Here is a 12,317-nt window from a genome sequence, read left to right on the forward strand (position 1 = left end):
ACAAACTGGACTGGTCGACTAACACGGACACCCTAATTAGGAAAGGTCAGAGCAGACTTTTCCTACTCAGGAAACTGAGGTCTTTTGGGGTTCAGGGGTCACTCCTTAAGACTTTCTATAACTCGGTGGTGGCCTCGGCCATCCATTATGGCATTGTCTGCTGGTCAGGCAGCATCTCGGCCCGGGATAGGAAGAGATTAGAGCGACTAGTCAGGAAGGCTGGTTCTGTCCTGGGCTGCTCCCTCGACACTCTGGAGGAGGTGGGCAACAGCAGGATGCTAGCTAAGCTAAAAGCTATGTTGGACAGTCCCTCCCACCCCCTCCAGCCCACCCTGACAGCACTCGGTAGCTCCTTCAGTCAGAGACTGTTACACCCGCGTTGCAAGACGGAGAGATACCGCCGCTCGTTCCTACCAACTGCTGTCAGGCTGCTGAATAAAAAATGAATAAATAAATAAATCATAAAATTATTTAAATGATATGACAACAAATGTGAATGTGAATAGTACTGTGACTATTGTATTTATATTGCACTTAATTGAACTTATTGACCTTATCCATATTTTTATTTATATTGCACTTATTTGAACTGTGTTTTCTTTTCTCTTCTTTCTACCCACAATCTTGCTGCTGAAGGCTGTAAATTTCCCCAGTGTGGGACAAATAAAGGATATCTTATCTTATCTTATGAAATCTCTTGCCCTCTTCAGTATTAATGGCCTGCCAGAAACATTTAAATTTCCGTTACAAGAAACATTTACCCATGTGCAAAGGTTAAATAAAATCATGAGCATTATTAAGTATATCGGTGTATTCGAAAGAGCTTGGCTTGAAAGCGGATGACCTTCTTTTTCACTGCGAGGGTTAAGTCACGACCAGGTCACTGGATAGTTAAAAATTAATTTCAAGTTGAAAAGGTTTGGATTATTATTTTATTTTAATGTGATTAGTCACTTTCAAGTTAAAAAAAGTAATAGTTGATAGATAATTTTGTCTTCTTTCATACTGTTTTTTTTTGTTTTTTTGTTTTTTTTTGTATGTGTACTTGCATACACGTACAAGGGCTATTTACCAGAGATGGAAGTCCTCCGAATTTTCCCGGAATTCCGGGTTTTTCAATTTTTTATGAAAATTTCTCCGGAGAATTGAGGAAAATTTGCATAAAATTAATCCGGATATTAGTTGACAACATTGAACGAAGACGCGTTTGAGTTCGTTGTATTGCTTTCACGAGCGTAGCCATATTGAGGCACTAACACTAGTAACAGTAAAGAGATTTTTGTTTGTGTAATAACGACAGAAGACATGATGGCGTTTGACTAATGGTTTAGTAGAACAAATGGCAACTCGCAACAACAGTAGCAAGCGTCATTTTGCCTCTTGGGTTATACCATCTCAACTAGAACGTGGGGGATAGTCCCCAAACAATTTTCGTCTCTTTATAAACACACCTGCTAAACCCCAGTGGAACGAATAAAAGACGCCGTCAACAAGACAGTTGTCGTAAAATATATATTTGGCCAAAAAGGGAAAACACAGATTGGCAGAAAATCGTGTCCGTCCGACTTCGAGTGTCGTCTCGGCTAACTTAGCTTAGCTGTTGTTGTGTGTGACGTCATTTGCGTCGACGCTGATTGGTTGAAATCAAAAGACGCGCTTGCGTACATGTTCGCGCTGAAGCACGCACATCAGAGAGCAGCGGACTATCTACTGCTGAGGCTCGCTTAGCTTGAGTGGCGTCGCCACAACAGTAATACCTCCCATTCTCATGGCCTCGCCATATCTTGGAGATTTCGAAATTTTGGCCCGAACGGAAGCCACAAAGGGTACACGTGTGTGCGCACAAAAGGAAGATTAATCATTGAATGTCGAGTATTTGAATAGCGTTTTGTGTAAACTAATTCATGCGTGATCGGCCAAGTGCGTGTGCGTGCGGCGTGTGTGCGTGCGTGCGTGCGTGCGTGCGTGCGTGCGTGCGTGTGTGTGTGTGTGATATATATATATATATATTTTTTTTCCGGAATTTTCAGAAAAGTCCACTTTCATCTCTGATTTACCATAAATAATGTCTACCCATACAAATCAAAGCCTATATTAGTATTTACCTATTTAACTGTAATTGATATTCATGACTTTATTTACAAAATAGAACTTGCTAAAAACACTTCTGTTCATGTGTTCTTATCTTCTCACGCAGTCGTATTTTTTTTTTTCTCAGTCCAGCGCTGTTGAATGGGGTCAAGCAGAAACAACATATAACCTCTATGAGGTGCTTTTCAAGGTTCACAAGGTATGCCAGGTGTTTTTGATGAAAATTTGGTCGGGGCATTTAACGAAATTATCTTGATTGCCCATGTTTTTTTTTTTGTTTTTTGAAGGGGGCAGAGGTGTTTTAATTCTCCAGACTTACAATACTATTATGACAAAAAAAAATTCTACAATACCTTTAGAACAAAGGAATTTTATTTTTCAACATACAGCTACATTCCATTTTGTCTCAATTTCTTCAAAACAATTGGGATGGGGGAGGGGGGGGATAAAAAGACACCATAAAACCAAAGAAATGAAAAACAAACCTGTGGAATTAATCTTTTAGATCAGGGGTGTCAAACTCACAGGCCACAACGTAGTGACCATTTCCCTTGGAGGGCCGTTATGACTGTGAAAACATATAAAGAAGTCTCGAACAATGGTTAATTGAACGATTGTTAAATTAGTTCAGTGGTTCTTAACCTTGTTGGAGGTACCAAACCCAACCAGTTCATGTGCACATTCACTGAACCCTTAAACTAATTTATTAAAATCTGAAAAAAAGTAAACTGAATTAGTGTAAATATAAAGTATACGTTTTTTAATTGTGCACAAAATCAACCAGCCAGTGATAGTTGAGCGGGCGTGTTATAACTAATCGACACGTTGAGTCGGGTTTGTTTTATCCTCTATGGCAGAGGCTCTGTCGAACCCCTGAGACTGATTCACCAAACCCCAAAGTTTCGATCGAACCCAGGTTAAGAACCACTGAAGTTGTGTAATAAGGGGTTTGGTAACAAAAAAATGCATACAATATCTCGCTGATTTATTCCATATGAGAAGTTGAAATCTTAGTACAGATTTTAGCAATCATCATAGAAGTTGACATGTTTGATTTGCTTTTGCGGGCCACATAAAATGATGTGGTGGGCCGGATCTGGCCCCCAGGCCTTGAGTTTGACACCCGTGTTTTAGATGATCACTGAACTAAGTTCTCTTGCAATGCAGTACACACTGGCTGTTGGTGGTCTAGATTTCTGACTTTAGATGACCTAGTTTTCTAAAAGAAAAATGATGGTCAACCAGCATACTGTTCAATTTATGAGCTTCCATTGTGTTCTGAGCAGTGGTTCAAATAATACACCCGGCCAAAAGTTTGATGTTTGTCTTTCCAGCTGTGGATGACAGAGGACTGCTGGCTTCAGGCAAGACTCTACTTGGGTCTTGAGCATTCACTTGAGCAGCAGGACAATGAGTCTCTGTGCTTCAGCATTCTCATCGGCCATGGGCAGAGCCACACCTTCAGAGCAGAGCTGGCCTCTGACCTGGCTGTCTGGGAGAAGTCCTTCCAAAGAGCTGTCTTCATGGAAGTGCAGCGGGTACGAGTAAGTATTTTATTGAATTCTGTCAATCCAGGGCGCTTTTACTCATTTTTTTAGGATGATATATTTTCTCAATAACTATCACGATAGACAACAGTATTGTTGATGTGTTTTTATGCCTCTGATATAATGATGTTGGAGCAGAATAATTCAAGGACTTATTTTTTAAACATGCCCAGTGCTACACCGGGGCTAAGGGGTGCTATAGCCCTCTCAGAAATCTGTCTAGCCTACTTTTGGCCTATTTATTTATTTATTTCATCTTAAGAGCATGAAAACATTCACAAGTAGCCATTCTGTTCCACTACAATTCCTAATCTCGTGTTTGTGCTACAGCAGCACCTAGTATGGAATTGTGAGGGCAGGAAGGGGCGGCATGAGTCTTTCAGTTACTTGGGTTAGCGTTAGTACACGTTCAAACACATGTGAACACAAATAACTCATAACATATACAATCACAGACCCCCTCTAGTGGCAGAGGAAAATCAGATGGCTTTTATCTCAGCGATCCCCAACCTTTTTTGCCCCACGGGCCGGTTGAATGTCAGATAATATTTTCAGGGACCGGCCTTTAAGGCTGGATAAATACAGCAAAATAATATGATATGACCTGCATGAAAACTGTGGTATTTTCTAAACATCACCATAAACACGAATCATGACATGAGGAATGTCCAATCTGGCCGCAACACGCTCTGGTGGATATGGTAACATTTAAACGTGCCTTCAAAATAAGATACACCACAAATACAATGTGCATGACAAATACGACTCGCCATCGCTGCATATTATGCAGTGTGGGCTTGGTGCGTAGAAATCTCCCGTTGAGATAAATTCATATTTCAAGTAGGACTCCTGATACTGTCTTTTAAATGGAGCATTCTTTTTCTTGAAAGTCGTAGCCTCTTCTTCTGTCTCCTGGCTGGGCCTTTTCCCCTCCCAAAGACACTTTTCAGAGATGTTTGTTTTTTACTCATTTTGCTCACTCCTCGGTTTCATTTTAGCGGTAACCAATCACGTGATCGAGAAGCGCGCCTTGACCTGCGTCAAGAGTGACATACTGACGGATGAAACAGAGAATCCGGTAATTTTTCAAAATAAAACATCTTTCAGATTTCAAATGAATAAAATGGAAGTAATGTAAGTTATTTATGCTTTCTGTGCATCCCGGTACCAAATGACCCACGGATCGGTACCGGCCCAAGGGTTGCGGACTAATGTTTTCTCATTCAGAATATCCTCTTGTTGTACAAGGCTAGAATGGCTATTTTAAAAATGCACATTTTTCAGGCTATTCGTACGGCCGATCAAAAGTCGGCAGCATTTCTTTGTGGTCTCGCAGGAAGTTGTCCAGATCGGCCTTCTCATTAGGGTCGTAAATTCGAGATAAGGCGTTGGGTTTGGTATTCTTGGAACCTTTGCGGTAAGTTAACGTAGAATTGTATCAGGTTAAGTCTCTTCGCAGAGCAAATGTATGCTATGTTCTTATGATCAATGTACACTGTGAAAGGTTCCTATGTGCCTTCGATCCAATTACTCCATTCCTGTAATGCGAGAACTATTGCAAGTAACTCTCCGTTCCCAACGTCGTAGTTGTTCTCAGCCTGAATGAGTCGACAAGAGAAGGAGGCCCAGGGGTGAAGTCTCTGGAGTACTGGGACAACATAACCCCCACTACTAAATCCGAAGCATCCACTTCTAAAACAAACAGAATCTCAGAGTTAGGGTGGTGCAACTCAGGCGGATTCGTACAGGTAATCACGCTGGTTGACAAACCAGGATAAAACGAGAAGAACTTGCAAAAGCCAAGGAAAATACAAACAGAAACAGCTTGTCTAAAAAGGACACGAGGACCAAAACACGTATGATAAAAAGCGTGAATAACTTTACTAACCAAAAACTACTATTTACATGAAACAAGGCATAAAAAAACAAGGAAAGAGAAAAACGGAACAAAATGTGGGAACATCTGGGAACAAAGGCTTAAACAAGACGAATTATATGACAGCCAATTGTTGGCTTGAAAGTCCTTAAATCATCCGTTGATCATGTTAAGCAACAGCTATATCTGTTATTGTATGGGATGTCACTGAGTCCCAACTAAAAATATTTCATAACAATATTTTAAATTCAAACCACTGATGTGCATGCATTTGTTGGGTAGCTTTCATTTTGAAAGTGGCCAATGCCGCTCATCAATAACAAATTACCGTAATGCAGAGCATGAACAATTGCTGTGGCATTTGGCTTGACTTCAATGTTGCGAGCGGAGGCTGGCCTAACCGCAGTTGTAGCACCATGATCGGTGAAAAGTACGATGTTTTGTCTTTTTTTACTTATTTAGGGAATGCAATCCAGGCTAAAACCTCGTCTCAGATTGTGCGATTTCTAATTTATGGTGAGCAAGTCATGATCTTTCATTAAATCTTTGTGCACGGTTGAACTTGTCTCGTGCCATTTCAAGTTTCTCGAGCGAAGTTAACTTAGCATAGCTTGCTCCATAGCACGTCTTCTTGGCAAAGCAGAGATCAAGTTGTGTGTACCGTATCCCTGCCAGACATTTATTATTAAGATAATCAATCCCCAAAACATTAATTTGTGACAGCCCTAGAAAATAGAAAAAGAAAGTGTTTAGGATTATTCTAAAAATGAAGAAACAAACAAGAAAGTTCACATCCAATAATCTGCTCTTGAAAAATTTGCCCACAGGCGCATATTCTGCCGAATCATTGTTTACAGCAGCATTTTGACGTTGGCTTACAGCCGTCTGATTCTGGGTTTGAATTTTGGCTCAGACATCGATGGACCTCCGCATGTTTCTCAAGGTTTGTTCCGGTTTCCCACTATCCCCCTTTGGTCAGCTGAAGACGATTCTGACAACAATTAAGTTGAACCTCCGAAAATATCACAATAATTTCTGTGAGGCATGACCACTTCAAAGTTTGAAAAAATATGTCTATTATAATTTAAATGATTAAAGCAAGTTTCAGCACAGGCACGGAAATGACATTCCTTTATTTGTTATTATTATTGTTGACTGTCATTGTCTACTAAATAAACAAGCTGACTGCATGCCTCAGTGATATTATGTTCTGAGATTTGAGACTTAACTGTAGGGCTGCTCTGCCATTGGCTGTCACGGAGCATCATCCTGGCATCCCATTGGCTAAGAGGGACCTCTACCATTTGTGTGTTGATAGCAGCATCCTCGTCATTTGCCCCTTGGGCCATGAGGCGTTCCGATAGTTTTACGTAAATGTAAATCACCCAGAAAAAGTGCTCACCAGTCGGCCGATCACTCACTATGCTGATGTTTGCCTCGGACATTTTCGAAGGATTGTTAAAAGCCGACAAAAGCAATCGTCCTTGGAGCAGTTCTTTACAAAACACCAGGCAAAAACCACTTTTGAAAGAGGAACTGGACTAAAGAGGGTAAAAAACGATGAGGATGCAGTTAAACTGGGATAGTGATGAAGAGGAAGAGATTTCAGAGACAGAGGATCTTTCAGAGACCGAGGACAATGTTATTGATAATCCAGATTGTCAGCATTCCAATGATGAGGAAGATTCAGAGGACAAGTCTGCTGCTGTCTCTCCAGTGGATGAAAACCAAAGAATGTAGCAATCATCCACAGAGGGGACATGGGCATCTAAAGATGGTAAGATAAAATGGTCAACATCACCACATCAAAGCCAAGGCAAAAAAAAAAAAAAAAAAAAAAGAAATCCTGGTCCTACAAGATTTTTCATTTTGGTGATCCAGTTTTTCACAGCCTGTGTTCCTTGTTAGTATAGTGGACAGGTGGATGAAAACCAAAGAATGAAGCAATCATCCACAGAGGGGACATGGGCATCTAAAGATGGTAAGAAAAAATGGTAAACATCCCCCCATCAAAGCAAAGGAAAAAAAAAAAAAAAAAAAAAGAAATCCTGGTCCTACAAGATTTTTCATTTTGGTGATCCAGTTTTTCACAGCCTGTGTTCCTTGTTAGTATAGTGGACAGTATCTCGATTCCCTGATGGGGAGTTGTGCTTTTCATCATTTTGGGAATGCTGTTTTTCACAGCAAATCAAAAAGGAGCAGTGATTGTTTCCCCCCATTTTCAAACTGGGGACCTACTGTGTGTGAGACGAACGTGAAAACCACGACACTATGGAAACAGACCACACAAGTGTGATTCATATCAGGGCTATCAACCCAGCTAACTGATAGCATGGCCGGTGTCTTGGCCAGTAGAGCTCCTTTCAGGTCTGTGTTCGTTGTTAGTGTAGTGGACATTATCTCTGCCTGTCATGCATAAGACTGGGGTTCAATTCCCTGACGGGGAAATGTTGTGATTTTAATTATTTGGTGATGCACTTTTTCAGAGCAAATTAAAAAGGAGTAGGGATTGTTTCCACCCAGTTTTGAACCAGGACCCTTTCAAGTATCAAATATGAAGTACAACTTTATATTCAAATGTGCTGTATGCATACAGCACAGATGAAATTTTATTCCCTCTTAAATAGACAACAGACAACAAGAGGAGCCGCTGCGGCTGCCCCCACCACCATCAAAAGAACACTTAACATAAAATGACAAAATAATAAAACACAACACATAAAACAGACAGTCGGAGTATCTTAACCACTTTTCCTCCATTCACTTTGTTGTTTGAAGCAGTACCGTATTTTCCGCACTATAGGGCGCATCAAAAAGTCTTCCATTTTCTTAAAAGCTCACCGAGCACCTGAAAATACGGTGCGCCTTGTTTAAGGTCATTACGGTAATATGTCAACTCCGAAAATGGCTCCTTGCTGGAGACATGGTTACAATGTTATAACTTGCCATTGGTTTAGGGAACTGTGTCGCTGCTTTATTAAATACGTTTTTGTTGCGGCTCCGAAAAAAGGAGAGCTGTGGTGTTGTTTTTTTAAAACAGTCTCAACAAATGCAGGTATGTCTTTGTCCATCTCCGTGCCTTCTGTTCTTCAGTTCAACTCGGGAGGTGTTCAAGACCGCCTCCGAAAAACGTAAACTACCGATTACTTCAATGAAACTACGAAAATTGAAAATAATACATCAAAACTGAAAAGCAAGCGAGGATATCACAAAAGAAATTCGATAGCCCCCCTACATAATTTATATTGTGATTTCATCATTTGTGAATACACAAAAAGGGAATAAATGACTACGACAGTAAATATTCTCTAGTGCGGACTCGTGTTTGCGCTGTCCAATTTGTCCTGATAACAGAAATTCCTCATTTGGGAAATGAGCATGGTACATGTCCTTTATGAACCTGCAAGTATGTTGACAAAAATGCACATGTAACAACACAATCAATAAAATACAAAAATATACTGTCCAAAAACATTATATAACAAAAACTGCAATACTGGTGTATCCAAAAAAATGACAGTAAAATATGTACAGTATTTTAATGTTTATTTTTTTTCTGTCTTGGGGAAAAAAGTGTGTCTATTTTGGATTGTTTGGTTGGATGCATTCTTTGGTTTATGACAATGTTTGCCTGCGTGTCATACAGTTTTCTTGCGAGTTGCAAGTAACTGTCCCGTTGATCACCGATGTCTGGTAATTCTTGTGCATACTGATGGATTTGTTGCATTGCTTCCTCGCTGGATGGTGGCTTGTCATCAGGATTTGAATCGATCGAATCTGATGAATGTAAACGGCGAAGCGAACACGTTTCTTCGATCCTATCGAGTGGGTGCTGCTTTTAAGCTAGTGCCGCGTTCTACAGGACGTTAAGTGAATAAAGTTAAAATCATTCACAATTACAGTAAAACGCACGCCAATAAAAACTGACTAACACGTCGTCGTTTCGAATCTGATGATCGAAAAACGCGAAGTGAAAATGTGTCTCGGTGTCGTCGTTCCGTAGCATCGGATGGGCGTTGCGTTTATTTCAGCTCCCGCGGCATGACGTCTCCATCCGGGTTACGGGTAGTGGAATTTCCGCTTACGTAAGTTCCGGTAACATGTAATATCGTAGTCAAAATGTTAATGCACAGGCTTTTGTTCCGGGTGAAGGATATTCCTTTTCATAGAATTCCGGGGATGGGAATATTTACTGTACTGACATATCTGATCGTTCTGATGGAGCTATGATCAAGGAAATGCCCATGCGTTTTTCGGAGGCGGTCATGAACTCCTCTCGAGTTGAACGGAAGAAGGCACGGAGGCGGACAAAGACTCACCTGCATTTGTTGAAAAGAGCTGTGGTTTTATTATTTTTTTAACGCAGACTTTATGAATGGTTTTCACAGTCTCAACAAAAACAAGGACTAAACACAGCAAATAAAAAAGGAGTCATGGTTTTTTTCCACCCAGTTACAAACTGGGGATCTTTCACGTGTTAGACGAGCGTGATAACCACTACAATATGGAAAAAGGTGACAACATGGTCTTTCATATCAGGGATCTCAACTCAGCTAACTGATAGCATGGCCGGTGTTTTGGCAGGTAGAGCTCATTTTAAGCCTCTGTTCCTCGTTAGTGTAGTGGAAAGTATCTCTGCCTGTCACGCGGACGACCGCAGTTCAATTCCCTGACGAGGAGATGTGTTTTTAATTATGTTGGTGATGCAGTTTTTCACAGCAACTAAAAAAGGAGTTGGGATTGTTTCCACCCAGTTTTGAACTGGTGACCTTTCGTGTGTTAGACGAATGTGATAACCATTACAAAATGGAAACGGATGAAAAATTAGTCCTTCATATCAGGGCTTTCAACCCAGCTAACTGATAGCATGACCAGTCTTTTGGCGGATAGAGTTTCTTGAAAGGCTGTGTTGCTCGTTAGTATCATGGTCAGTACTTCTGCCTGTCACGTGGCAGACTGGGGATCGATTCCCTGTCGGTTAGTTGTTGTGACTTTTATCAGTGTGATGATCGAGTTTTTCAGGACAAATTAAAAAGGTGCAGGGATTGTTTCCACCCAGTTTCGAACTGGGGACCTTTCATATGTGAGACGAATGTGATAACCATTACAATATGGAAACAGATGACAAATGAGCCTTTCATATCTGGGCTGTCAACACAGGTAACTGATAGCAGGGACGGTGTTTTGGCGGGAAGAGCTCTTTTTAAGCCGGTGGTCCTTGTTAGTATAGTGGGCAGTATCTCCGCCTGTCTGGCGGAAGACTGGGGTTCCATTCCCTGATGGGGAGTTGTTGTGTTTTTAATTATTTTGGTGATGCAGTTTTTCCACAGCAAATCAAAAAGGGGTTGAGATTGTTTCCACCCAGTTTCGAACTGAGGACCTTTCATGTGTTAGACGAACATGAGAACCACTACACTATGGAAACAGGTGACAGCCCGGTCTTTCATATCAAGGCTGTCAATTCAGCTCACTGATAGCATGGCCGGTGTTTTGGCAGGTAGAGCTCCTTTCAAGCCTGTATTCCTCGTTAGTATAGTGGACAGTATATCCACCTGTCACGCGTAAGACCGTGGTTCAATTCCCTGACAAGGAGATGTGATTTGAATTACTTTGGTGATGCAGTTTTTTACAGCAAATAAAAAAGGAGTCGGGATTGTTTCCACCCAGTTTCGAACAGGGGACCTTTCGTGTGTTAGACGAACGTGATAACCACTACACTATGGAAACAGGTGACAACACCTTCTTTCCTATAAGGGCTGTCAACCCAGTTAACTGCTAGCATGACCCAGTCTTTTGGCGGATAGAGTTACTTGAAAGGCTGTGTTACTCGTGAGTATCGTGGACAATACTTCCGCCTGTGACGAAGAAGACCGGGGATCGATTCCCTGACGGTTAGTTGTTGTGACTTTTATGAGTGAGGAGATGATGTGATTTTAAATACTTTGGTGATGCAGTTTTTCACAGCAAATAAAAAAGGAGTCAGGAGTGCTTCCACCCAGTTTTGAACTGGGGACCTTTTGTGTGTGAGATGGACGTGATAACCACTACACTATGGAAACAGATGTCCGCAGGGTTTTTCTCATCATGGTTGTCAACCGAGCTAACTAATAGCAGGGACTGTTTTGGCGGGAAGAGCTCCTGCTAAGCCTGTGTTCCTCGTTAGCATAGTGGGCGGTATTTCCGCCTGTCACGCGGAAAACCGGGGTTCGATTCCCTGGCGAGGAGTTGTGTTTTTAATTATTTTAGTATCGCAGTTTTTCACAACAAATCAAAAAGGAGTCGTGATTGTTTCCACACAGTTTCGAACTGGGAACCTTTCGTGTGTTAGACGAACGTGATAACCACTACACTATGGAAACAGATGACAACACAGTTTTTCATATGAGGGATGGCAACCCAGCTCATTGATGGCATCGGTGGTGTTTTGGTGGGCACAGCTCCTTTTAAGCCTGTATTCCTTGTTAGTATAGTGGACAGTATCTCCATCCTTCACGTGGAAGACTCGCGTTCCAGTCGGGGAGTTGTTGTAATTTTCATCATTTTGGTGATGATGGTGTTTTGGTGGGCACAGCTCCTTCTAAACCTGGATTCCTTGTTAGTATAGTGGACAGTATCTCCACCTGTCACGTGGAAGTCTAGGGTTCGATTCCCAGACAGGGAGTTGTTGTAATTTTCATCATTTTGGTGATGCAGTTTTTCACAGCAACTAAAAAAGGAGTCGGGATTGTTTCCACCCAGTTTCGAACTGGGGACCTTTCGTGTGTTAAACAAACGTGATAACCACTACACTATGGAAACAGATG

At 41.4% G+C, this 12,317-nt stretch overlaps 1 protein-coding gene and 4 non-coding genes across 6 annotated transcripts in view; 1 reads left to right on the forward strand and 4 right to left on the reverse strand.

Moving 5' to 3' along the window:
- The window catches only part of sntg2 (syntrophin, gamma 2), a 72,318-nt gene extending 68,541 nt beyond the window's left edge, over positions 1–3,777 (forward strand). Inside the window, exons 13-14 of one of the 2 annotated variants that reach the window (XM_019888572.1) lie at positions 2,219–2,290; positions 3,426–3,777. In XM_019888572.1, the coding sequence (XP_019744131.1) occupies positions 2,219–2,290; positions 3,426–3,689 (336 nt within the window). In that variant the 3' untranslated portion in view covers positions 3,690–3,777. The remainder of the gene's footprint in view (positions 1–2,218; positions 2,291–3,425) is intronic. The other variant, XM_019888574.1, reaches the window with a different exon arrangement.
- A 6,783-nt stretch (positions 3,778–10,560) lies between these two features.
- On the reverse strand, positions 10,561–10,633 carry trnav-cac (transfer RNA valine (anticodon CAC)). The gene has a single exon. It is a non-coding gene; the product is annotated as a tRNA-Val (tRNA).
- A 535-nt stretch (positions 10,634–11,168) lies between these two features.
- On the reverse strand, positions 11,169–11,241 carry trnav-aac (transfer RNA valine (anticodon AAC)). The gene has a single exon. It is a non-coding gene; the product is annotated as a tRNA-Val (tRNA).
- A 559-nt stretch (positions 11,242–11,800) lies between these two features.
- Positions 11,801–11,873, reverse strand: trnav-aac (transfer RNA valine (anticodon AAC)). The gene has a single exon. It is a non-coding gene; the product is annotated as a tRNA-Val (tRNA).
- Positions 11,874–12,239: 366 nt separating this feature from the next.
- Positions 12,240–12,312, reverse strand: trnav-aac (transfer RNA valine (anticodon AAC)). Its single transcript has one exon. It is a non-coding gene; the product is annotated as a tRNA-Val (tRNA).
- Positions 12,313–12,317: the final 5 nt, after the last annotated feature.

Source organism: Hippocampus comes, unplaced genomic scaffold (genome assembly GCF_001891065.2).
Source record: "Hippocampus comes isolate QL1 unplaced genomic scaffold, H_comes_QL1_v1.1 scaffold405, whole genome shotgun sequence".
In the NCBI taxonomy this organism is placed as follows: domain Eukaryota; kingdom Metazoa; phylum Chordata; class Actinopteri; order Syngnathiformes; family Syngnathidae; genus Hippocampus; species Hippocampus comes.